Source organism: Odocoileus virginianus, chromosome 34, assembly GCF_023699985.2.
Source record: "Odocoileus virginianus isolate 20LAN1187 ecotype Illinois chromosome 34, Ovbor_1.2, whole genome shotgun sequence".
NCBI classification, from domain to species: Eukaryota; Metazoa; Chordata; class Mammalia; order Artiodactyla; family Cervidae; genus Odocoileus; species Odocoileus virginianus.
This window is the reverse complement of record NC_069707.1, coordinates 27671837-27699662: the sequence shown is the minus strand read 5'-3', so window position 1 is coordinate 27699662 and position 27826 is coordinate 27671837. Positions and strand designations below refer to the sequence as shown.

At 42.4% G+C, this 27826-nt stretch overlaps 1 protein-coding gene across 6 annotated transcripts in view; it reads right to left on the bottom strand.

Annotated features, from left to right (window-relative positions):
- The window catches only part of MAP7 (microtubule associated protein 7), a 171018-nt gene that overhangs the window by 126184 nt on the left and 17008 nt on the right, over positions 1-27826 (bottom strand). For 3 of the 6 annotated variants that reach the window (XM_020898699.2, XM_020898700.2, XM_070461453.1), the window contains exon 1: positions 20890-21222. The exons of 1 other annotated variant lie outside the window; for it this stretch is intronic. In XM_020898699.2, coding sequence (XP_020754358.1) covers positions 20890-21022 — 133 coding nt within the window. In that variant the 5' untranslated portion in view covers positions 21023-21222. Of the gene's footprint in view, positions 1-20889; positions 21223-27826 lie in introns of those variants that run through there. 2 more of the 6 variants (XM_020898701.2, XM_070461454.1) reach the window with 1 other exon arrangement.

Genomic DNA, 27826 nt, shown 5'->3' with positions numbered 1-27826 from the left:
CCATGCCCTCCTCCAGGGCATCTTCCCAACCCAGGGATCGAACCCTGGTCTCCTGCATTGGCAGGTGGATCCTTTACAATAAGCACACTCATGAATACATTTTGAAAAAATCTATATATCTGAATACAAACCTGAATTACTTTCCCACCTAGTATTCCATATAAGTCACAATCTAAGAAATGCATCTGGGGTCAGTGAACATTAGCAGCTGTGGCATTGCTACCACAGCAGCTCCTGGTGAGTCAACAGCTTCTTTTCAGGCTCCTCTGCAATCTGACTTTGCCCCTCCTCACACCAGCAGGGGGGGGTTTCCCCTCTCCGTGAATTTGAGCTAGCCATGTGATACATGTTTTGATCATGTACATGGCAGAAGCGACCTTGGGTGACTGTCAACACCAGGCCATAAAAGGCTTTGGAGTTTCTGCTCTCGTGGAATACTTCAAGATCACTAAATAGGTCTAGCCTACTAGAAGAGAACCCAGGTGCACCAGTAGATCACCCTGACCATGAACTCCAGGCAAGTGAGTGAGGTCATCATGGACCTTCCTGCCCAGCCAACCCTCGAGCTTAATGAGCCCGTGAGTGATCCCAGGCAAAACCAGCAGAACCACGCAGCCAGCCCACAGAACCATTAGAAAGGGTAAGCTGCTATTGTTTTCAGTCATGTATTTGAGTGGTATGCTACACAGCCACAGTTAACTGATTCAGTAGTATCTAGTGGAATTCGAATGCCGGTCTATACTGAGAAAAAAGTTCTCGTCCTTTTAGGTCCCTTCCCTTGCACATGAAATGTCGGCTTGACTGTGTGGTGATGGTACGCTAGGAGGTACTAGAGACTTCCAGGTGTGGGACATAACCCTCTGGCTGGTCTAAATGTCGTACCTCCTGGAGGCTCAGAAATACACAGATAACTTTTGGAGAGACATTCTGGACTTGAAATTCTAAAAGCAAATTCACTTTAAAAATGATGTGATAAATTGAAAGGATTTTAAAAAGTTCAAAATACATTACTAATTGCTCAGGAGCCTTACAATAAAGTCCAAAGTTATCTTCTAAAATCAACTCATACTAGTAGAGAATAATTCTGACAGCAAGGTAACAGATAATGGTGTCTACTCTGTCTAAAGAAGCGTGTTAATGGTTGCAGAGGTCATCATGGTTCCCGACAGCCACTATAACCCTCCCTTACTGTATCCCCACCCAGGTCCATCGGTGGGTTCCAACTGGCCTAAACTAAGGCAGTCCTCACTGTTGTATTATTTACAGGAGTAGTTAACACATGCAGAAAACTGTAACAATCAGAACACTTTATGGGCTGAATTGCATCCCCCGCCATTCATACATTGAAGTCTTAACCCCCATTTCCTCAGAATGGGGCCATATTTGGAGATAAGGCCTTTAAAAAGGTGATTAAGGTAAAATGAGGTCATATGGGTAGATCCTAATTCAATAGGACTATGTCCTCCCTAAGGGATTAGGACATAGACAGGCAGAGAGAAGGCCATGTGAAAAGAGTAGAGAGCCAACTACAAGTCAAGAATACAAGCCCTCAGAATCAACCAACCTTGCATACACCCTGATCTTGACTCCTAGCCTCCAGAATGTTAAGAAAATTAATTTCTGTTGTTAAAGCTACCCGGTCCACAGAATTTTGTTACCACAGCCCTGCACAATACTTCCAGTTTAAGCATCAGCAAACTCAGCTTAGGTAACTTAAATAGTATGGAGGATTTACAGGCATTCATAACTGACAGGTCCAAAAGTGGAAAAGGCTTCAGTCTGTCTAGGAAATTCAGCAAGTCATCAGGACAGTGGTTCCATTTCTCTGAGAATTTTTTTACCCTTGGCCTCCTCTTTGGGCTAGGTTTGCCCTCAGGCTGGTCTCTCCTATGGCCAACAACTTTAGCAAGAGCCCTCCACCTCCAAGGAGAAAGAGTGTCTACTAATCTCCCCTGGATATGTCATTTACATGAGCCCAATACATCTCACTTAAAGTATCTTAACTAATATGATATTTCACAAATATCCCTTCATTTAATGAAGAGATGACTCTATGAGGTTGCATGCATACTAAGTTGCTTCAGTTGTGTCCAACTCTTTGTGACCCCATGGACTGTAGCCTGCCAGGCTCCTCCTCTGTCCATGGGATTCTCCAGGCAAGCATGCTGGACTGGGTTGCCATGCCCTTCTCCAGGGGATCTTCCTGATCCAGGGATCGAACCCACATCTCTTACATCCCCTGCGTTGGCAGGCGGGTACTACCAGCACCACATGGGAAGCCGTCTATGAGGTTAAGTACTATTATCATTGACATTTTACAGGGCTTGAGAAAAACAAGGCTCAGAGGTTACATAAATTGCCTCAAGTTGTTTAGCTGATAACATTAATAGTAACAGAACCAGAAGTGAACTCAGAGCTCCCCAATTCCACAGTTGATGCTCTTGATCATGACACTCACTTTCCCATGTACAGAGAAAGACCTAGACAGGAGTCAGTAAACCTTTTCTCTAAAAGACTGCGCAGGAAATATTTCAGGCTTTGAAGCTACATGAATACGTCACATATTCTTTGCTGTTATAACTCTTTAAAATGTTTAAAAAAAAAACCCAAAACCCAAAGCCGTCAGTGTATTGAATGCCACTGAACTTAACAATGGTTAAAATGGTAAATTTTATATTACGTACATTTTGTTGTTTAGTTGCTAAGTCGTGTCTGACTCTTGGCAACCCCATGGACTGTAGCCCACCAGGCTCCTCTGTCCATGGGGCTTCCCAGGCAAGAATACTGGAATGGGCTGCCATTTCCTTCTACCATGAGATCATCCTGACCCCGGGATTGAACCTGAGTCTCCTGAATTGGCAGGTGGATTCTTTACTGCTGAGCTGCAATTTTAAAAATGTGAAAAGCTGTTCTGAGTTCTTAGTACAAAAGTAGGCCAAAGTCAGATTTGCCTAGAGGCTGCATTTGCCAACCTCTGGAGCATCACTGAGATTTACATCTTTGATGAACTCAGGACAGCCACATATGTTCCCTTGGTTTAGCAAATAAACTCTGCAACCTCTATGGGAAAGTTCCGAAACAGAAACAACAGGCTGCCATTCAAATTTACAAGCAAAAAGCTACTGAGGAGAGCAAATTCATAGCAGCAGAGACCTGCCAATCCTCCCAGGCTCCTCCAGTCCTAAGGAAGAACTAAACTCTCCTCAGTTTAGTCGCTCAGTCGTGTCTGACTTTGCGACCCGATGGACTGCAGCACTCCAGGTTTCCCTGTCCATCACCGACTCCCGGAGTTTATTCAAACATGTCCATTGAGTTGGTGATCCCATCCAACCATCTCATCCTCTGATGTCCCCTTCTCCTCCCACCTTCAACCTTTCCCAGCATCAGGGTTTTTTCAAATAAGACAGTTCTTTGCATCAGGTGACCAAAGTATTGGAGTTTCAGCTTCAACATCAGTCCTTCCAATGAATATTCAGGACTGATTTCCTTTAGGATGGACTGGTTGGATCTCCTTGCAGTCCAAGGGTCTCTCAAGAGTCTTCTCCAACACCATAGTTCAAAAGCATCAATTCTTCTGTGCTCAGCTTTCTTCACCATCCAACTCTCACATCCATACATGACTACTGGAAAAATCATAGCTTTGATTAGATGGACCTTTGTTGGCAAAGTAATGTCTCTGTTTTTTAATATGCTATCTAGGTTGGTCATAACTTTTCCCCCAAGGAGCAAACACCTTTAAATTTCATGGCTGCAGTAACCATCTGCAGTGATTTTGGAGCCCCCCAAAATAAAGTCTGTCACTGTTTCCACTGTTTCCCCATCTATTTGCCATGAAGTGATGGAATTGGATGCCATGATCTTAGTTTTCTGAATGTTGAGTTTTAAGCCAACTTTTTCACTCTCCTTTCACTTTCATCAAGAGGCTTTTTAGTTCCTCTTCACTTTCTGCCATAAGGGTGGTATCATCTGCAATCTGAGGTTATTGATATTTCTCCCGGCAATCTTTATTCCAGCTTGTGCTTCATCCAGTCCAGCATTTCTCATGATGTACTCTGCATATAAATTAAATAAGCAGCATGATAATATACAGTCTTGATGTGCTCTTTTCCCAATTTTGAACCAGTCTGTTGTTCCATGTCTGGTTCTAACTGTTGCTTCTTGATCTGCATACAGATTACTCACGAGGCAGATTAGCTGGTCTGGTATTCCCATCTCTTGAAGAATTTCCACAGTTTATTGTGATCCACACAGTCAAAGGCTTTGGCATAGTCAATAAAGCAGAAGTAGATGTTTTTCTGGAACTCTTGCTTCTCAACGATCCAGCGGATGTTGCAATTTGATTTCTGGTTCCTCTGCTTTTTCTAAATCCAGCTTGAATATCTGGAAGTCCATGGTTCACATACTGTTGAAACCTGGCTTGGAGAATTTTGAGCATTACTTTGCTAGCATGTGAGATGAGTGGGAAAGACTACAGATCTCTTCAAGAAAATTAGAGATACCAAGGGAACATTTCATGCAAAGATGGGCTCAATAAAGGACAGAAATGGTAGGGACCTAACAGAAGCAGAAGATATTAAGCAGAGGTGGCAAGAATACACAGAATAACTATACAAAAAAGATCTTCATGACCCAGATAACCATAATGGTGTGATCACTCACCTAGAGCCAGACATCCTGGAACTCGAAGTCAAGTGGGTCTTAGGAAGCATCACTACAAACAAAGCTAGTGGAGGTGATGGAATTCCAGTTGAACTATTTCAAATCCTAAAAGATGATGCTGTGAAAGTGCTGCACTCAACATGCCAGCAAATTTGGAAAACTCAGCAGTGGCTGCAGGACAGGAAAAGGTCAGTTTTCATTCCAATCCCAAGGAAAGGCAATGCCAAAGAATGCTCAAAATACCACATCGCACAATTACTCTCCTAATCTCAGGGGGGAAAAGTGAGAAAGACCTTACCTACAAGGATTATCAGTAGGAAAAGGGAAGATAACCTGAGGTCTTTTTGTCACCAAAAGATAAGTCTCCCTTCCTGGTTACTGATTTTGTTTTGCATAGAGGAATGGGAATGGAAGAAGAGGATAGAGTCACCCTGCAGAATCATTTTCAGGGTCTACAGGTCTAGCAAGTGGTTATAAGTCCCTTGGAATTCAAATGAGAAGACATTCAAACACTAAAGATTTCCCCAAAGAGAGGTTCATGTGTTTTTATCGGAGCCTAAAGCCAAATTCTAACTCTGGAAGCACACACAGTTGACCCTCCAAATTCATGGTTCACACATCTGCAGATCCCACAAACTGAGGCTGGAATTTTGGGTGCAGGGCCAGCTGGTGGGACGAGCCGCCTCCACCACTCCATTTTACATAAAGGTCCGCAGCACTGGCGTGGATTTTGGCATCCAAAGGGTTCCTTGAACAAATTCTCCTCGGGTATCGAGTGATGACTATCCTAACCATGTAAGCCAGTGTCTTACCTGAAGAACTCTGATCAGGGTCTCACCTAGAACTTAAAAGAAAGTGCATAAGATGCAGCTGAGAGACACATAATGGAAATGATCCAAAGGAAATAAAAAATACCAGACACCCAGAAAATAGAACATTGCAAAATATTGAGAGTGAAAGTTTCAGAGTGTGGACTCTGGACAGACCTGGATTCTATTCTAAATCAGATGCTAGCACTTCTTAGTTGCGTGATCCTGAGCAAGTTACTTAAGCTCTCAGAGTCTCAATGAAGAACTCTGTAAAGAGGATTTTAATAATTCTGTCATAAGATTACCATTAAGATTAAAAGGAAATTATCTATATAAATAACCTGGCACATAACAAGTGCTCAATAAATACTGGCAACTATTATTAAACAGTTATTCTGTTAAAAGTTTCAATTACCAAAAAAAAAAAAGTTTCAAGTACCACAGGTTTCACAGGCATCCCCAGGCAGGAAAACTGTTGCTCACTCCCTGTACATTGCTTCTTCAAATGGGATTTTCCTTCTCCATTCCTTCCTTATGAACCCTCTTAATAGCTGATTTTTTTTTTTTTCAGTTAATCTTAACATTTAAATGCATTTGTAAGGAGCATATGTCTAGCCATCACCTAAAGCTGCCTCAAGTTTTGCAAGATTCTTTTCACTGATCTGGAATCACTTTGGAACTAACTGTAAATAAATTCTTTCTGGGCTTTATAGTAATGTTAGAGTTACTACCTTCCATTAAGAATAACGATGCTACAGTAGCAGAGTGCTATGCTGGTGGTTACACCACTAAGTGCTTCTAACTGACTCCCAAAGGGATTTGAATGGCAAGAAGGAAACTTCTGATTAACAGTTTCTCAAAAAACAAGTGTTCCCAAATCTGCTATGATTTGTCAGCAATTACATACTTCAATCTTCAACATTTTTCTAAATTTTTGTTTTAAGGAGAGTATGAACTCATCTCTTACTAACATTTTCTGGCACCGTCAGGTAACGTAAGCTTAAGAATATCTGGGGAGAATCTTCAGTAATGTAACCACAGTAGATTTTACAGCAAAACATCACAATCCAAATCACTGGGACAATAAACAGAAAACAGACTGGAAGAAAACATATCCAAAATTCAGTGATTTTTCTCAGATCTTTCTTTTGATTCCTTTCTCTTTGCTCTTATATATCATTTATTTTACTTATTGGGTAAAATAAATGATATATAATAAATAAGTGATATACATTAGAAAAGATCCTGATGCTGGGAAAGACTGAAGGCAGGAGGAGAAGGGGAAAACAGAGGATGAGATGGTTGGATGGCATCACCGACTCAATGGACATGAGTTTAAGCAAACTCCAGGAGATGATAAAGGACAGGGAAGCCTCGCGTGCTGCAGTCCACGCGAAGAGTCAGACATAACTGAGCAACTGAACAACAACAATAAATTACTTATTGAAATTCTCTGTACAAATGTCTTTTATTACATACATACCAAAGAAGTAAGCTGTAGAATAATCTAATCACTGTATGACTTAAATTTCATTTTACTTATCCTTTCAGAATACAGAAAATAGATCCATCATGACTTGCTCGCATGCAGATCTCAGTGGAAACGGTCAAGTTCCTATCACAAGTTTTCCCTTCTTTTCTCAGTGGAACATCTGTGACAGAGGGTCACAGACTGTGTATGAGGTTGCAGAATATAGACAGACCATCTCCTCTCCACCGACTCTGCAATAAATTCAGAGGGCCAGACGTGGCCATGACTTCACTGATCGGAGTCTGGAGATCCACTGAGATCGTATCTGACTCCAGCTTCCAGAGCAAGAACAAAAAAGATCGAGATACCTTTTTGTGCATTTTCACCAGCAGCCAAGTTAGGTTTATAGACTTCTGTTATGTTGCAGGAGTCCAAGTTAGACGTTGAGAGATTTAGACACATCAAGACTTGTCACGAGTATCTCCCAGAAGCCATTAAAAAAAAAAACAAACTAACATCCATTTGCATTGAAGCAGCTCACAGCTTTGGCACCACGTGGTAGCAAAGGAAGAATTTCCTAAATGATGCTTTACAAGCAAACACACACACACACTACAGAACCTCCTAAAGTGGCGCTCTGTGCAGTAGCGTGTACATGTGTGAGACATACATATACTCGACACAGAATTATTCCTTAGTCAAATGCATCTACTAAGTCTTTCTTGGTGATTCGTAATAGTATACTAAATGCCCTTATGAGTCCTACAGTAAAGACATTTCCTAAAGTGATCTGAATTAGAATCACCCTATTGTTGGCACATCCATTAACATCCTGCAGAAGGACTGACCCAGAGTCTGGGAAGTGTTAAGTGTAGAGCAGTGTGCGGGCGCAGGATGAACCGGGAAGGCACCTTAGGGATGGAGGTGGCCCACGTGTGAGTAGCTTTGTTTACAGTGCAGCGAATATCCTCTGGGAAATACCCTAATTTTGAAAAGGATACTTTGTGGGGGTTCCAGGTCCCAAACCAATGAGTTAGAGTCATGACCAAGGCAATTTTAAACTATAATAAGAATTATGCTTAGGTTGATATGATTACACCAAGTATAGCCCTCCTCCCAGGAATTCAGATTGTACCCTTATAATTGATATAGATAGAAAGCACAGAATATTGCTACCCCCTCCCCCAGCAGAATACCTTTCTTGTTCCAGGAAAATACGGCAATCATACAATATATCAGGACATGTGGTTGAGCTGAGAGCATTACTAGTCTCCACACCAGCAGTCTACAAGTCTAAGCTTCCTCTTGTTACTAAAATAGCCTCCACAATAATAAAAGAAAACCCACAGTCACATACAGCTAACTCCATACCTTTTAATTATTCATGTTAATACCCTGCATTTGTAGAGTTTATACTTTACAAATACTAATCAGATCCAAGGGTTACATGAATAATGGAAAGCTTCAAATAATTACCAAATCTGATTTTAAGCAATGTTTTCAACACATGCTCTCTCCAGAAATCTTCCCCAAACATGGTCTCTACCCTCCCCACCATTTACAGTCTTCATCATTAAGAGAAATCTTAGTATATAGTTATCAAGTTTTCTCAAGAAAGTCAACTTAACTTTTATATACACGGCATTTTCTCTGGCTACCTAATAGCAGTGATAGCGACCGGGCGAAAGACGTAAAGGGAAGAGAAAACCAAAAGGCTCAGGCCTGCAAACAAGATGCACTGTTTGAAAAGGGGAATCTGAAACCCTGTCCTAAGGCCCAGCCATGCTTTCAACGAAGATAACTGCCCTCCCTCCAGTGCAGGGTGGGGGTACCATCTGTTTCTTCCCCCAGTGACTCAGTATACCAGCCAAGAACAAGGAGCTTTAAGCCACATTACTGATGCAGTGGTTTCTCTGCCCTCCCTTGGGCTGGGAAGGGGTGGGGAAACACAAACAATACCAGTGTTCCCATTATTTAAAAGAAAAAAAAAAATCAACATTAGCCAATGTCCGATTTTGCTAATTAAAACCAAATACCATTTCATATATATCCAACTAGCAAAAATCAAATCGTCTTACTAATAAATCCAGTCTAAGTTAGGATATGTGACTCTTACATACCATAGGTGGAATGAGGCTGATAACACTGTTCTGGAGAGCAGTTTGGTGTGTGAAAATGCACACACCGTTTCCAGGAATACACAGAGAAACTGGTACACATGCCCAAGAAGTAGTTTATAAATGGTTATTACAGCAGGATTTGTAGTAGAGAGAAGGCAAAAAAAAAACAAAACTCTATAATCAACTTCTTCATCTGTCAGATGGGGAATAGTACACTGCAGTGAAGTCACATTACAGAGATCTAGGCTACAGTTAAAATAAATTATGCTGATCATTTTAGAAAGTTCTTTTAAAACTTGAGTGACGGGAAAGTACCAAGTAGCAAACTGATATATTAATATAATTTATATAAATTGAAATATGCACACATGCTACTTATAGGTACAGATATACACATGAAGTAATACACCTGGGCTTCCCGGTGGCACTAATGGTGAAGAATCCACCTGCCAATCCAGGAGATGCAGAAGACACTGGTTTGATCCCTGGGTCCAGAAGCTCCCCTACAACAGGAAATGGCAACCCACTCCAGTATTCTTACCTGGAAAGTTCCATGGACAGAGAAGAGTGGCAGGCTATAGACCATGGAGCCACAGAGAGTCAGACACGACTGAGCGACTAAGCCCAAGGGCACACATATAGTAAAAGTTCAGAAACAGACCGGAAGAGTGCGTGTTATCTCCCTGAAGGGGACAGGGAGAGAGGGAACAGAAGACCATGGGAGGAGACACAGGAAACGAGGACATTTGCGGTAATATTGCACTTACATTTTCCCAAATTATGTATTTAAAGTATTTAAATAATTTTTTAAAAATGGTCTGGGATGGGTATATGGATATTTATTATGTAACCTTACAACAATGTATAAGGTGAAAGTGAGTTGGGTGGCCAAGACGAAAAGTAGTACCTTTCTGGGTATTTTCTTAAGAACAATGCATTGCAATTTCAAACACATTTTCACATCCTCATTTTTGTGTGGCTGACGGGAGAGCGCTGTGTGACTCACAATGCTGTTATCAAGGTAACTGTCAAGGATAGCGAGTTTCAATAAAAATATTTGCTACAGTTTCACATTCACTAGAAATCTACAGTTATTTTCAAAGGATAAACTGAATGTAGAAGAAAAATCATCTTTAATTATATAAGTAATTCTCATCAGATATATAATTAATTCTCAGTTATTAAAACTTTGTTTTAATTGGTTTCAAGTCTCTCAAAATTTAGGAGTCTTAGCAGACATGCTGGTCTCTCAGAACTATTAAGAAAAGCCAGTGAGCTAAGAAACTTTTCCAAGTGACCTTCGCCACCACTCACATGCCAGCACAGTAGTGCCAGGCACAGTTACCAGCATGTTTGATGCATTATCCCATGTAATCATTAATAACCCCATGAGATAGGTGTCACCATTATCCCTGGTTTTTAGATGAAGCCAACAGGCACAAGTATAAAGTTCCTTGCCTGAAGCATACACTTCAGAGGTGGCAAAACTGGCTCCGAATCCACATTACCTCCAAGAGATCATAATGACATACCGCAGATGTGAGCATCTGACATTTGAACAGCATGAAACTGCTCAATTCAACATGTACTTTGACCTACAATCCCCAATTTAACATTTCAGAGCTGCTTCTAGGACATTAACACATGACTTGCTCATTTTACCAGTCAGAACATTTGGTTTTCACCAGGGACTACTCTATCAAAGGCCTGTCACACCACTGGAAATCTGAACCACTTAGAACCCTGTGGTTCTGAGAAGGAAATCAGCATCAGGAAAAGGAAATTAGTTTTTGTCAATCTTTCAACTAGTTACAGATCTGAATTTTGGCACCAGCACATTCTACCCCTCTAACCATCCTAAGCTACGCACTGACCCAGTATCCTTCGTACAGTCTCATACATGGATGCCTGCTTTTCCCTTCCTCTCCCCGGTCAACATTCCAGAAGAATGAACACTAAGCTTTAGGGCCACACTTGTGAAAACAGAGAATGCTAAATGCTACAGATCTGTCCAGGGTGAACGATCCATCACAGCCCAAGACAGTTTAGCTATTTCTTCTATTTTAAATTTCACACTAAATCATCACAGTAAAGTTTTAAGAATAAAATATGTTAGAGGAAGACTGAAATAGCCACATATTCAGCCAAGAAATTTCCTACTACCTAGAGTCAATAATCTTGGAGGGGGGGAATCAAACCTAGGACCCTGAAAATGATTAGGTAGACCTCCACTGCAATGATTACAACAGTACTGTCAGAAGAAAGGAACTCAAGAAATACTAAAAGCCCCGAGCTAAAGGCTTTGCCTTTTTTAAGTATTTTATTGAAGTATAGTTGGTTTACAATGTTGTGTTAATTTCTGCTACACAGCAAAGTGATTCAGTTATACATATATATACATACTTTTTCATATTTTTTTTCATGATGGCTCATCACTGGATATAAAGCTTTGCTTTTGAACACATGACTTGCAACTGTATGTCCTCATTCTTTAACCTTGTTCTTTCCAAGTAATAAGGCACAGATTAATGACTGCATTAACTTGGTCATGTGGCATCTATAGTTGTAACGATCAACAAGAAATGATTTAGAAATTCTCAGATGGTACCTGGAACATTCAATTTGCTTTTCTCTTATGTATAATGCCTCAATAAACTGTGCTGCTGATCATGAAGTTACAGTCATCCTCTGACAAGTTTTATTTAAATCCAATGTTAGTGACCAAAAGTCCTCTTAAATCTTACCTTCTTCCTTCTTCAAAACTTCTTCAAAGTTCCTCTTCTCTTTTCCATTATTGAGTTTTAACTAGAATAATACAGGCTATATGCCTTTCCATTTATTTTCTCCCTTTTTTCAAGAGAGTAGATTATGATCTAAAAGCTAATACAATACATCCTCAGTATTCATAGCAAAGTGGCAGAAAATGTTAGATGTTGAGAGAGGCAGAGTGGATGAGACACAGGATGACTACCAGCCGTCATGTGCTTTGACTAAAATGACTGTCCAGCAGCAATCAATGGTGAGAGAACAGGAAAGGAACAGACCTGAGTGCTTTCACATAGCAGTCAGTAGGCCTAAATAAGAGGCCAGGCGGGCAAACTCACAGCCTGCAAAGGTGGCCTGAACATCATAGCAAGTGCATTGCTGAAATGGCTACCCATGAGTTCCAGGCTTGAAAAGAAGCAAGGGTAAGCCAGGTGAGCTGGAAGGGTACTAACAACTATAAGAACACAGAGAGTTCGGGAACCCAGAGGTTCTGCAGAAGATGATGGGTTTGGAAGGTGTGAGGCTGTGTGTCCAATAGGAGGATGAGCTCACAGATCTGGGAAAACCTAGCACATTGTCTGGCATGGGGTCAGCACACAGTCAGTGTTTGCTAAATCTGAGATCTGTGGCTGCCTGGGGGAATCTGAGTTCATGACCCTGCAGGTGCAGCGCTAACAAGTCCCAGCTTGCACTGCTGCCCGGCTGCCTAAATGAAGGTGACGCGAAGGCCATGGAGCAAAGCAATGCCCAGGCCACTGCAACTTGCAGCAGTCGAGTGAAGATGGTTTTGAAGTCACCGGGTTTGTGAGATAATGCTGTAAAGTTGTCTGGTGATTGGAAGTGTTGACAAGGGGCCAGTACGGAGTTCCATTCATAATTCATGCCCAGGTTACTGTGACAGTATTCAGATGGGTAAGGATGACAGTATTCAGCTCAGTGGTATTCAGAGCTGTAGGATAAGGTACACCACCTTGGTGGCTCACAATAAAGAACCTGCCAGCAATGCCAGGTTCAATCCCTAAGTCGGCAAGATCCCCTGGAGAAGAGAACGGCAACCCACTCCAGTATCCTTGCCTGGAGAATTCCATGGACAGAGGAGCCTGGTGGGCTACAATCCATGGGGTCGCAAAGAGTAGATGACTGAGGAACTAACAAGTGAAAATTAGAAGGCTTCACTGGAGTATCACAGAAGAATCAGCAGTAACAAGTAAGCAACTCGTTAAAAAAAAAAAGGTGATCCTGAAGCAAGTCCAGGGTAAAAACCCAGAGTGCTGAAGTTCTGAATCCAAAAGTCTCAGTTGCTACTTTGCATCTATACAAGTTGCTGACACAAAGGTCTGCACCAGGACCTGTTTACTGACAAAGAACCTGTTTTTCTGGGAGTTGAGGAAAAAAAAAAAAAAGCTGACGTAGAGACAGTAAAAAGAAAGGCATAAAAGGACACTTCAGAGGTGGCTTAATGAGATGCACCAAAATGGGTGGGAGACCAGCAGGCACGTGACTAGGAACACAGGAGCCCTAAGATAACAGCTCTGGTCTCAGAGTCACTTCTTGATCCACAAAGCAGCAGGGAAGAATGGCAGACACTATCTGTCGAAGCACTCAGGGAGGGTGCTGAATGAGGGTTTGTTTCTTATGTCATTCTCTCCCGTGCCACAACTCCTTCCGATTGCAATTTATGCTTTCAGTTATGATAGTCAACTTGAATAGTTCCAAAGTAAGGTAAATCTTTAAACACTTCAAATGTGATGACAATGAGTATACACCACAAACTAATAAGTGAAGGACAGGGAAGCCTGGCACGCTGCAGTCCATAGGATCACAGAGAATCAGACACGACTTAGTGGCTGAACAGCCACCACAAATTAAAATGAATTATTTTATAATGAGCTCTCAGCAGGTCATGGAAAGATGATGGTAGAAGGTGCTTCTGGAATGGTCTAGCACTGGAATTTGCTCTAAGTCAGTCAATGCAGTATCTGCAGGCTCTCTGTCACAACTCTTGGCTGTTGGAAGAAGAAAACCAACAACAGATCATCTCTGCACGAAGGCTAGTGGAACAATGTCTTTAACACTGTCCCATCACTAGGCAGAGTGATTCTTGATCTGGTATCTCTAGCCCTTGGCCAGATTCAAAGCCAAGTCCTGGTCCCTGGAATGTTCCGGGGCCCGGACAGTCTCTCCCAGCTGTGTTCCCCCATCTGCTCTGGCTGCTGCTGCAGGGTACCAGTCTCTCATCAGTCATGTGGCAAGTATTTAGGGGCCCTCAATCATGTACCAGGCCTTGGAGGTGCAGGGGTGCAGTGCAAACAAGACAGCTACAGTCGCTGCCTGCTCAGCGTTTAGTCTGGTTGGGGAGACAGATGTTAAACAGCTATTTGACAAATGATCTACAATTTGAAGAGAAGAGACAAGTAGCAGGTCCTGCGAGAGCCTAGAACATGGGACCCTGCCTGGTCTCTTGAGGAAATGACATTAAAACTGAAGGACAAGCAGGAGTCGACCAGATAGCGCGAAGTGGAGAGGGGAGGAGAAACCCAAGTGCCACCCGGAGGAGGAAGGGCACAAAGACCCACCAGCCTGTGGTTTTTAGTAACAGCAGCTGAAACATCCAACTCATGCTTGTCACACAGCTGCCTGCCTAGTGAATGCAATGAGACTACCACGGAGAAGTATTAAAGCAACCTAGAACAAATCCTGGTGCTGCAAATACACATATAGGAAAAGAAAAATGCCCTGCATAAAGTTGGCAGTCCCACATGTGAGTGCCTATAACCAAAGTCACTGGTAGAAACCTGCCCACAAATCTAGGACATCTCCATCAAGCAATTCACTCACACACACACCATATCAGAAGGAAAAATAAACAAATTTTAAGGAAGAAAATTTCCTTTTGATTGGTTTCCAAGATGGCAGAGTGCCTCTCTGGTAGCTCAGCGGTAAAGAACACGCCTGCCAATGCAGGAGATGTGGGTCTGATCCCTGCGTCGGGAAGACCCCCAGGAGGAGGAGGAAATGTCAACCCACTCCAGTGTTCTTGCCGGGAAAATTCCACGGACAGAGGAGCCTGGAGGGCTGCAGTCCATGCAGTCACAAGAGAGTTGACACGACTGAGTGACTAATCAGCAGCAGCAAAGAGGGCAGAGGATCGGGGCTGCTGTTCCCTTAAAGACCAGGTGCTTCCCATCCATCCCGAGGAAGAAAAGGCCCACTCCCTGAGCTGTATTTGAAATAGTAGGTGATCTGACATAATGGCAATTTACTTCCCTTACTTAACATGATGAAATTACAGGGTTTTGCAATGAGTAATCTACCTGATGAGTAACCTACCTGATCAGATGTGGTACATCTGATCCATGTGAATAAGCACGGAACAATGATCCGGTCGCATGTGCCTGTGATGGCGAAGGAACTAAAAAGGCCTCGGAGAAGAGGCAGCCCTCCTGAAAACTTTTTACAAGCAAGTGAAAAGGTAGATCAGACTAGAGGAAAATCTTTCTCTGAGGAGGATGCCAGAAGGGATAAGCATGGTGGTCTTTCTGTGAGCCCATAACCCATACCCCCAAGAGTACATGCTGGTAGAAGTTAACAGAAGATGTGGGGCATAGGACTACAAATGATCATTTCTGTAACTCTCATTTAATGAACCCCAATTATTTCCCAGAGAGGGTGCTAAGTACTTACGTTATTGCTAATTTTCACCACCACTTGTGAGTATCATTTTATTAATTTCTCTTTACAGCTGATAACATGAGGCTTGGAAATAATGAGGTTAAATAAACCTAACTTGCCTATTTTCACACTCAATAAAAACTGTGAAAATAATTTCCCCTAGTTTATACTCCTAAGCTCTATTCTCATTTCATATCCCACACTGGACCAGGGATGGTAAATTCTTTAGAATCTGGACAGTATCTGTTAGAATTCTCTCACTAACAAACCAATGCTGGGCATATAGCCTAAAAAAAAGGACTTGCATTTTATAGTCAGCAAAACTATTTGCATGGTACTCTGACAACTATTTCAAATACAAGGTCTATGTCCATCTGTGATACACTCTGGGCCTTTGCATCTGAGGTATAATGTGGTATGACTCGCCTTTGGAAGCTAGCAAATCTGCAACCTAAACCTAACACCCCACAGAGGGTTCGATACAAACGGGCCTTTTTCTAAATGCCTACAAAAATCTGAGCATTAAGACGACTCTCTCAAAATTAATTTTGTTGCTGTGAAGATATTTGTTTCTGCTAAAAAATATGGTCAAGGTGCCTGCAAGTCACCTGGAAAATTTTTGGCAGCAATAAATTAAATGCTCCTTGAGACATGCTGATGTTAGTGGAAATGGATACTCACATCAATCTTCCAATAAATAAGGCCTAAGATTTATCAGTTGGGACAGCCTCATCAAATATGTTTTGACTTCTTACGGTTGGAGCAGTCAGCTAAATTTTAGCTCGATCAATTACGGCTCTTGAAACAGGCACACAAGTTTTAAACCTATTAGAGTTTTAGATAGGAAACAAATTCCATTACATACAGTAGCTCACTGTTCAAAAAAACGTGGTTATGTACCAGTTAAATCATGTTTCCCTAGTACACAGTGATCCATCTATGCTAATTTCTACTTCTAGAACAATGGGATGCCTGAAAGACAGCTACGTACAGATATTCATGGAGAATCCAATGAGTGCAAGCCATACATTAGATGTTGTGGTCCTTGTTCCTGGTTCTGTTCTTTTTGAAAAGATATAAATGCTTCGAATAAATACATTTAGGGTTTCTTTAACAAATAAAAGATATGCCAATCAATTTGTCTAAGATGTTTCTCCTCGTAACAGAGATCTTTGGTATCACTGTTCTTCTAAACTATACTTTTGCCTCACTAGCTGTAAAATTCTATGGCTAAAGCCTTTTGCCTAGTCTTCAAATGGCACAAATAAGAACACTGGGAACAGACAACAGTCCAAGTCTTACAGAAGAGAAAAAGAAACGAGGAAATGTGTAAGAATGATTCTTGAATGGCATTCACATGTCTTAGCACATCACTTGCCTGGAAAAGAAAAAGACCCATGACTTTCAAAGAGGACATTACAGCTGTGAGATCACCACCTATCCAATAGGAATATAGACAGTAAATGGTAGATTGTATTTCATTTGGAAACCGTAACTGGCAGAAATTCTACTTTTACGAGGGACAAGCTGAAAGAAGAGTCGCTTGGAGGCTCCATCAATACACATTTTTAACAAAACGGGGGGGAAGGAGAGAAGAGGAGCTTAGTTCCTCACAACTACTGTGTCCTGATTTCAAGGAGAAATTTTTATTTCTTTACACTCTAACCTGCGATTAGCTAACAAGAGGGGCAGAAGGGGTTCACCGGATACTAACAAGTAGTCAACTGATTCTACCTTGTGAACATATACCTGTATTTTTTAAAAAAGAACGATGCATACTATGATGGAAAGCAACAAACAGCAGAATCCTCAATATCCTGTTAGACAAATGCAGTGCCGCAGAGAATAATACAATGAACACATCAGATATATCCAAATGCTACACTCCTTCAAAGTAGTTACCTTAGAAGGATGATTCTAACACCATCCACATCTCTCAGAATCCCTGCGTTAGTAAGACCTTTAAGAACCAGTGAAAATTATTTCTGAATGTTACATCTATCTCCATTCAATAGTTTTCCCTGCATCTGCAAAGCACTTATGACATGGAGTAGATTTGGCCCTTAAGCAGCTTACAGTCTAGAGAAAGGTATGGATGAATGCAGAGGTAACATCATTACATTACCAGCCCTTAATTAATTTCAGTTAATATCCTTGCATTATTTGTACATACTTGTCTTCTTCTATTAGACAGTTAAACACTTCTGAGAGCAGAAACCATGCCAGTTATCTTTGTAGCCCTTCCAATGGCCAGCAGAGTAATCTGCATATAGTGAGCAATTAACAAATGCTGGTTTAGGGAGAAATGTCATATTACTAAATTATCACACTGAACTCAGCAAAACTTATAAGGCAATTTGGCCTTGAAACCTATTCAGTCACTGCAATACCTAAACGATCTCTGCTAAGCAAGTTATACAGGCAGCATTACATGGAGGCTTGGGTTCTGAGGTGTAAGAACAGCATAAGCCCAGCTCATTCCCAATTACTAAGTGCTATACATCAGTAACAAGCAGGCATGTAAAACATTCATTGCTATTGATTATACAGGAGAGAAATCTCTCCTTTAATAGTTGATCTAGCCTACCAGCTAACCAAACTACAGTATGACCCCATCAGGTAATTCTGAAGCCACCGCTGGGAGTCCAGATGGTGATCGACGTGTTCATCCACACTGATGAACCCAGCAACAGAGCACCCGGAAAGGTGCGACTGCCATTAACCCGGGGCAATCCCAGACAAAAACATTCAGCTTATTCAATTCAAATAGCAAGCCTCTCTATTCCTGGTAATGATACAAGAAAGATACTAAACACTGAAAACCAGGTTGGAACATGGTTGGCTGATTAGATCATGTAGTAAGCAGGAAAAAAAAAAACAAAACAAAACCCAAAGTTTTTGACTGCTTATCTTAAAAGGTTAGACTAAAAGATAAACTATATGTTATCCTGCTGTGATGCTTTGGGGTTAATACAGAAAATAGGAGTTCATTAAAATGGCATAGGAAATGAGAACTGGTAAGGATAATACATAGAGCAGGCAATAACATTTAAGTGGGAAAGGAAAAATGAGGTTATCTATAAATCCAGGTTAATGTGCTACTCTGCAGAGAGCAGACTGTCTGCTCCCTGCTGCCCTTCTTAATGACACATTCATTTCAGGACTGACCGTATCTAGCACCAGGAAGCAATCAAGCATGGACAAAGAGGACAAATTCAGAAAGTCATAGCTCTACGGACTAGAACTGTGTTATCTAGTAAAGTAGCCACTAGCCACATGAGGCCATCTTTAAATTTAATAAAATTTTGAAAAAAATTTTAATAAAATCTTTAAAAATTAATAAATTTAAAACATCAGTTTCCCAGCTCTAACAGCCCTATTGTAAGTGCTCTTAGCCACATGTGGCTAATGGTTTATTATACTGGACAGTGCAGACAGTATTTCCATCACTGTCCTCCTGATGGACAAAGCTAGACTTAAAGTGAACATTCCTATTGCTCCTATAGACCTGACGACAAATTCAGAATCGAAGTTAATAGTCTTACCCATGAAGAGACACCCAAGATGACTGATCTGCTTATTTTACTGAATGCGTCCTAAATTAGAGACATTCTGGGATATACAGAAAGTCTGGACATCCTTACCAGTATAGGCTTTTTCCCCCTACTCGTTTCCCCTCCCCTCTGCCCTTGGTGTGGGGAAAGGTAGAAAAAAACCAAATAGTAGGGGATCAGAAACTCCTCAGTTTAAGTCTCTTACCCAAGAAGTTGCATAAATTGCCAAAAACAAATAGATTTTAAGAAGCACCTCCGTCCCCCAGCCCGCTTTCCTTTTAAATAAAATCCTAGAGGCAACTGAAAAGAACAGGAGACAGAGAGGAAGTTCAAGAAAATGACTAAGGACAAAATGGATGATGATCCTGAATTACCGTTCTAGGACACACAGAGGGGAAAGAGCCACAAATCAACAACTTTCCCAAAAACACACAGTGGCCATGATTCAACAAATCCACATTAATTTTTCAAAGCTACCAAATGCCAGAAGCCAAATGATTTGCTACCAACAATTTAAAGCATTGCGTTTTCACCAAGATCTAGTTCACAGGCAAATAAAAGAATCGCCTGAGTCACCTTCTAGTCATACTGCATCAGACACCTGAAGACGGCTGGTCCTCAGACAGAAACGAAGTCTGACCGTGAAACGAGATCAACGACAGTAATCAGACTCTACTTATTAGGACTTCCCTGTATAGCCTTTTAAAGATGAGATTAAAATACACTTTTTGGTTTAGAGAGTTTACATTATATTTCCTAAAAGCAAAGAGATTGAACCCAGAACGAGGAGAGAAAGAGCCAGCTGTCTTCAGACAGTGGCTTCTATGTAAACGCTCATTCCATCACGGCTCAAACATTTCCTTGCTCCTTTGCTATGCTACAGCTCTGAGATACACTGAGCAAAATGTGATCTCTCAGGGACAGAACAATTTGAACACGAGCTAAAATGTAATCAGAACATAGGAAACAACAAAACTGATAGCCGATCAGCTTAATAGCTCATCTATGTGTGGGAAGGGGGTGCTGCAAGAATGATACTGGAAAATGTAAGCCTTAAAGTCCTGCTTCAAAAATGCATGGTGTTGCTGTCTGAATGGTGACTGCAGGCCCAGGACAGCGGCCGTGAGACAGCGCTAAAGATGATGCAGTACTTGGGATGGAAGAAGCCGGCGAGCTGTGGCCCCATTTCATCCTGATGAAGGGACAGCACAAGAACTGGTCCTCTCCTTTCCATACCGGCACATTTCAACCTCTACTCAGATGCAGCAGAGTTGCCATCAGAAGTTATAAAACCTCAGGGTCTCCTCCCTGCTCCCCAGCCCTGCCTCCCACAGTCTTGCTTGGTGTTTGATTTCCTCCTCTCTCAGCACTCCAAAATAGAAAAGCAAGTAACAGCTTGACCCTCTGCCCATGGAAAGGCTGCACTCGGGTCACTCGATCCAACTCATCTCTCTCAAGGAGAAAATCGCCCAATGCACCTACGGGAGGCGGGGAGCTATTCATTTTAACCTTGAGAACTCACATTCCCTCCTCTTGATGAGCACAGTCACTGGTGACTGTTTAACCAAGCAGGTGAAGAGTAAAGCTCTCTAGGCCCAGAAAGCATCTTGAGTCAAGCAGGCAGCTGATCTGAAACCTACCCAATCTGCAAAAATCTGTTCTCCCTTTCAGACACACAAAGCCCTACAGAGTGTGTAAATATAACCCGTGAACTGTGCCAGCAGGTCACCATCACTTCACATAGCGTGCACCGGAGTCTAGTTGATAGGAGTGCTGGAGGGAGTGTGGGAAACGCGGGGCTGGTCTGGCTCTGACCACAGGGTAGGGCTGAGGCATACCTTTTGGTCTTCTGGAATGTCCATTCTTCTGCTGCTCATCTTCCTCATTAATGGTGAATAGACCAAGCGGGACTGGCCTTGCATGGGTCTTCTTCAGCCTCTCTTGTCGGAGAGCTGTAGCTGATCCAGGCATACCGCTGCGACTTGTTTTTTAATTACTAGTATACCCAAAGTATATGCTTATATAATTGCAGCTCCAGGAAGCCGCTAGTTTCTAAGCTGCCGGTTCATTTGAGCACTTGTAATAGATCCCCTATGGGGAAACAGTGTGCAAACAGCTGACAGATACTACCAGCCTCCTGGCAACTGAGGCCCTGCAGTTCCCCCTCACCTAGCAGCGCCCCCTCCCCTTCCAGCCCCCTTCCACTTACTCCTCACAGGCACGTGTGCTGGCTCAAGCTCGCGGCTCACACACCCATACCCACACCCACACCCCCCACTCTCTCCTTGCAGAAAAGCCCTGCAAAAGGCACGCAGGGGCCAACGCTTCTCTCCGCTGCCTAACCTGCTCAGTCAGATCCCAGCTTCTCCCTCCTGCTCGGCACCTTTTCCCAGCCTTCCTCCCGCTACCACACAGAAAATACTCAGCACGCAGCACAGAAGGGGAAGCAGGAGATGCTGCCGTGAACAGTTGCCCTGACAACCCTGACATATCCTAATCGAGGAGGGCTGGGAGCGGCTCCATCTTCCCGGTGGAGCGGCGGCAGCCAGCCGGCTGGGATGCTGGTCCTGGGAGCTCGCCAGCAGAGGGTTACAGCGCGAGGAGGCGAGGCCGCCCGGCCGCCGGGCAGCTCCCTCTCCCTCGCAGCGGCAGGAGCAGCAGGAGGGGAGGAGAAATGTCGTTCTGCTTGTGCAGGCAGCAGTGGACTCCCTAGTTGGGGAAAGGGGCTCCAGGTGAGACCGCTTTTGCTTCTTTGGGGGACCAGATTTTCCATCGTAACGATGTTTGTGAGCCCCTGGATGAATGAAGGCTTGACTGGTACCCTCCAGCTCACTTCACACTCGGTAACACATCCCAGCTTCCCTGACACGCTTAAGACCCCAGAGTCTGTATAAGTGCAGGCTTGGAGTTACCTGTCACGAGGACTAGCCTGGCCATGTCCCCGAGACTCTCCACTGAAGACAGGCAGGGGAGAACTCTGCCTGTTCTCACAGAGACCACAATCTGAAATATCACTTCTGCAGGTCATGCTGAAGGGACACAAACGAGACACTACAATCCTCCAATGGGCAAAAAGCTGCGTTGAATATATCCAGCAAACTCCCCCCAATTCCTACCGCTCTGGGCAACTCCTTACCGGCAGGGCTGAGCAATTTCCAACACTTGACCCAATTCTAGCTCTTTTTTGGACTGATTTCTCCAAAGCACACAATCATGTGATTATTGTTTTCTCCTGAAATCATCTCTCTCATTTTATGAGACTCTCCATTTCTAGGCTGCCTAAAATTCATGCTGTGTGCAAGAAAACCTAAATATACAATAAATGACATTAAAAATGTCAAACTCCACACTAAGAAAATAATCTTTGTTCCATTTTTTCTGCCTTTCAATCAAAGTTGGCTTAGAAAGTCTGTAGCCATCCTCCCACCCCCAGCCTACTCTCTTACTTTTTCTCAATCCCTAAACTTACTATGGACTTCCCTTGTGGCTCACTGGTAAAGAATTCGCCTATCAACGCAGGAGACTCAAGATACACAGGTTTGATCCATGGGTCGAGAAGATCCCCTGGAGAAGGAAATGGCAACCCACTCCAGTATTCTTGCCTGGGAAAATCCATGGACAGAGGAGTTTGATAGGCTACAGTCCACAGACTCACAACTAAACAACAAACTTATTTACCTAAGAGGGGACCCAGGGGTGCTAAGGCAAGGAAGACATCCTATCTAAATCCGTGGCATGGCAGAGTAACTTCAGACAATTCACTACCCTCCTGGTACCTCAGTTTTCTCTATAAAACTGGGTTGATGACATCATTGGTCTCACAGGATTAGGGGCAAGGTTTAAATGATGCTGGTGCCAGCAGAAAAAAAGTGCTTAATAAATATCAGCTGCTTTAATTATATTTTATAATAATTTTTATAACTAGTTCACTTTTGCGTGATAATTATTTAAGGTGTTTTCAGTTCAACTGTCAACTGCATCTAGGAATCCTTCTGCTTTTTATTTACTTATACTGCCCAGCCTAGGGCTGGAAATATACTAAATGGTTAGCAAATGCCTGCTGGAAAAAAAAACAGCAACAGATAAATCTTCAGAAATCTTTCCCTCCAAAGGCTGGGAGATTTAATTAATGCATTTTGATTTGCAGCTTAGAGAAATGTAGAAGTTTCAGATACGGGGTTTATTTAAAGTCATGTTAACCTGTGACATAGGCATTTGGAATAAAAGAAGAAAATGAGCTGAATGGGTCTCGGAAAGCATCTCAATCAGCATTATTTTACATTCAAGGAAGCCCAGACCCATGAAATGAAGTTCCTTGCCCAAGTCAAATGTTAGTTGGCAGCAAGTCTATGATGAAAATTTAGATTCTCTTCTTCCTACTTCAATCTTCCTTCTTATAAAGAATTCTTGGCCCACAAGGTTTAAAATCCCAGATCCCTCTACTCCAACTTCTACAGAGAGGGCAAGATGTGGAGAGGAAAGAAAATGCCTTGAAATAAACAGTGGATACAAACTGGTTAATGTATTTCCATAACCTTCTATAATTGGTAAGCATTTTTCTGGATTAAAGAATTTTTTATTTCTTAATTATTTTTCTTTAATCAGATGATTAATAAACACAGGTCAATTATCATACATAAACATATCTGAAATATTTTCAAATCTATTTTAGTTCCTTCTCGAGAATCAGGCTGGTACTTACAAAAGCAACATCCACACAAAGTATAGTTGAAACTACCTTTTGAAAGAGAAAATGAAAATCAATGTCTGGGGCAAATGACAGATTTCATTCAGAAAATATTCCTCACTCAACTATAGCTAACAGCTTCTGATCATCACCATGGAGTTTAATAAAAGTACTACTGAAGGAAGACAAAGGGATCTTCTTCTCCACCTTCTAAATAAAAAACTGAAATGACAATATTTATTCGTTGTCCTAGAAGAACAACAAAAAGCTTTCCTAAGAGTGGTTTTTTTACCTCTGCAGGTGTCCATTCCATTACTTTCAAGGATGGTCTCAATCATTTTATGGGAGAAATGCAACAGCAAAGCAAATACTATCCAGCGTTTAAGTTGTCCAGACAAGATTACAAATTTCAGGAAGGAGTCCGCCTTGAAGTCTGTGGCTGCACTCAAGGTTCCCAGCAGAATGAAGGTCCTGGGGAAGACAGCTCACAGGACAGCCCAGCTCCAACACTCAACCCAGGCAATCAAGTCTTCCTCTTCCGAGAACTTCACTGCAATACCCCTCAGGGAGGGAGACGGAATTGTTCCTGCTCTAGCCCGAGCGGTCTCCTGGAAAATTTTGATTTGTCTCAAAATGTGAAAAACCACTAAAATAGCTGTTTGGTTTTGCTTTAGTTTTTAAAAGAATACAAGTTATACTTAAAATCATTTTTTGGGGGGCGGGGGGAAACGAGAGCCTACCGGAGGAGGTCAGAGATTGCCACCATCACTCAACTCATAAGGCAGGGTGGTCTCAAGTGTAGGTTTATAATAAGAACCCATCAGCTGGCAACATGTTCAACTTCCTGTCGGACACTGTGCCAGGTGTGTTAGATATGTTATCTTGAAAGTCAAAGCGTTAGTTGTTCTTTGGGACCCCATGGACTATAGCCTGCCAGGCTCCTCTGTCCATGGGATTCTCCAGGCAAGAATACTAGAGTGGGTTCCCTTCTCCGGGAGATCTTCCTGATCCAGGGGTTGATCTCGGGTCTCCCACATTGCAGGCAGACTCTTCACTATCTGAGCCACCAGGGAAGCCCCAAAATATTTATTCAGTTGCACTGGGTCTTAGTTGCAGCGTGTGGGCTCTAGTTCCTTGGCCAGGGATCGAACCTGGGCTCCCTGTGTTGGGAGAGCAGAGTCTTCACCACTGGACCACCAGAAAGTCCACAAGGTGAAAGTCGCCGGGCTGCTCTGACGATGGGATTGTTCAGGCAAGAATACTGGAGTGGGTTGTCATTCCCTCCTCCAGAGGATTGTCCTGAGCCCAGGATCAAGCCTGGGTCCTCTGCATTGCAGGTGGATTCTTCACCACCTGAGCCGCCAAGAAAGCCCATTACCTTGGTTAGTTACAGCCGCCCCGAGAGAGACGAGCTGTGACTTGACAGATCAGGAGACGGAGGCTCAGAGAGGTTCAAGTGACACAGCTGGTTAAATCACAGACTCAGAATTAAACTCAGGCCCATCGGCTCTAAAGCCAAGATGCTTTTATCCTGCTGCCCTGTGGATCCTGACTCCAAAACCTACGACAGCACCGTCACAGCTGTGACCAGTCACAGGAAAGCAAACAGCTCAAGATCAAATAATTATAATAAAGTATTTTTTCCTACCCATGAAGTACACATTTGTTACCCCATTTAAGACATAGGAATACATTTGAGATTAGTTTCCTAAATGCTCAAACCCAGCTTTTTACAGATACAGATACGCAATTGCAGGACTGTCCCGGCTTGATCCCTGAGGATCAAGGCAGAGCCTGAGGCTATAATCTTTTCCTTTTTACACTCTGACCCAAAATAAAAGCAAATGTGAAAAGGGGGAGAGTGGGACCTTAAATTAATATTCCCAGAATTAAAAGGATTACTACTCTGAACTTCTTTACTGTTCTCAGCACTAATAGGCATTTTCAATTCAACATGTCACGACGGTCTTTGCCTGTCGCCTACAGATACAGGAGCTTCATTCAGTTCCCATGGGAATGCGGGCATGTAGACTTCCAAGAATCAATCAGGTTTTACAAATGCTTTGTTTAAACTGTTAAAATAGTAAGTGATGTAGTAACAGAGACGCCGTACAAATGAGACTAACTGGTGCAAAAGGGTAGATTTTACAACTAGTCTGGCTTTGTACACAGAAAAAAATATTAGCAGAAAAATCACAAAATGTACTGATAAATCATAGGTGGAAATGGTACCACTCATCATTGCTATGAACCAAACAGGCCAATAGGACTTTTGAGCAACTGCTGTTCCACCCCGCTCCCACAGTACACAGTGAATTTATGTCTGTCTTTCTACCCTGGCTGCCTGGCTGGCACCAAACTGTGAGCATGAAACAGTTAAACCTGCTGATCTGCAGGAGAGTCAGCTCATGACTTGGGCCTCGTTGTCGTGATGTTATATAAGAGACTAAACACATGTAGGCACACGCATCCACATGTACCCTTCAGGCTGCTGTTCGTATTTATGCTACCCAAGCTTTTGTGACCACAAAACTGGAAGACAGCACAGCTCCTGAGTGCATCTAAGAATTTCCTCTTGCAAAGAGAAATCTGCTTAATCAGTGAGAAAGCATACTTAGATTTTCCTTTCTGAAAGCCTAGTGGGCTTTACAAAAACATTACAAAAATGGTAAAGGGGCTGATTTGCACTAATCAAGGACTGTAGTTGAAAACAAAAATCACTACTGCTGGATCACATGGCCAGCCACTGGTAAATTACAGTTCTATATCCATATAAGTTACTTTCCAGTGGGGCCCAGAAGTGCCAAAATGCTTTCCCACATTTCTATATTTGTGGAGACTATTAGTTCTTCAAAACTACTAGATTTCAGTAATCTTTTAAATACTTGATGCATCTCCCCAAAGTAAGCAGCAATTTACTGCAAGCAGGAGCTTTAGAAATCCATATTTTAATGTAATTAAAAAAAAAAAACTCACCTGGTTTGAAAACAACAAAGCCAGCATAGGTGGATGTGAAATCAAAACAACTCGGAGGGAACAAAAAGTCCCAGCTGGTTCTCTGCCATCCCCTTCCTTGAAGTTAAACGGCTCCCTTACAGTTTCCTAGAATGATGCTACTTCCTGATGGCATCTGTGGCCATAAAGGCACAACATTCTGCCATCTTGCAGCATTAGGGAGAGCTGGACAAAGAAATACTACACAAAGGCAGACTGACGCTATGAAAGGAAAATAAAGCAGGTTTGCTTTGATCTTCTGTACCACCTTTTGTTAACAGGTTTATAAGAAAAAGGACTTCCCTGATAGCTCAGTCGGTAAAGAATCCGCCTGCAATACAGGGGACCCTGGTTCGATTCCTGGGTTGGGAAGATCCCCTGGAGAAGGGATAGGCTACCCACTCCAGCATTCTTGGGTTTCCCTTGTGGCTCAGCTGGTAAAAAATGTGGGAGACCTGGGTTTGATCCCTGGGTTGGGAAGATCCCCTGGAGAAGGGAAAGGCTACCCACTCCAGTATTCTGGCCTAGAGAATTTCACGGACTATATGGTCCATGGGGTTGCAAACAGTGGAACATGACTGAGCGACTTTCACTTATAAGAAAAACAGTAAATAGTACCCTAGTAGTTAGGTGCCATCAACCAAGGAGTACCAGGTTCCTGCCATGCCTTTTGTAACATTTCTATTAATCTTTGCTGCATGAACACTTCATGGTGCTAGCAAAGTCCACTTTCCCTTGTCTGTTCTGTCATAAATGTGAAACCTGGAGGGATCATTTATCTGATTGTAACGTACAGATACTAAGTTTTCTTTAAAACCCTTTCCTAAACATTAGGTATCACTAGCTAAGTTGCAAATGTTATAAAACGCCACATTAAACTTTAACTCAGTACCATATGCTAGAGAGTCTTTAGGCTTTCCTGTTCATTATTCTCAGTGGTAATACGTTATTAATATACATCACATGGGCTTCTGAATTCCTTGACAGAAGTTAAAATGCTCATGAAAGGTCCTTTCCTTTAATAGGGACAGCCTTATGAGCTTAGACACCAATTTTAGAGATTCAAAATGAGGCAAAGAAATCAATCATTGGAT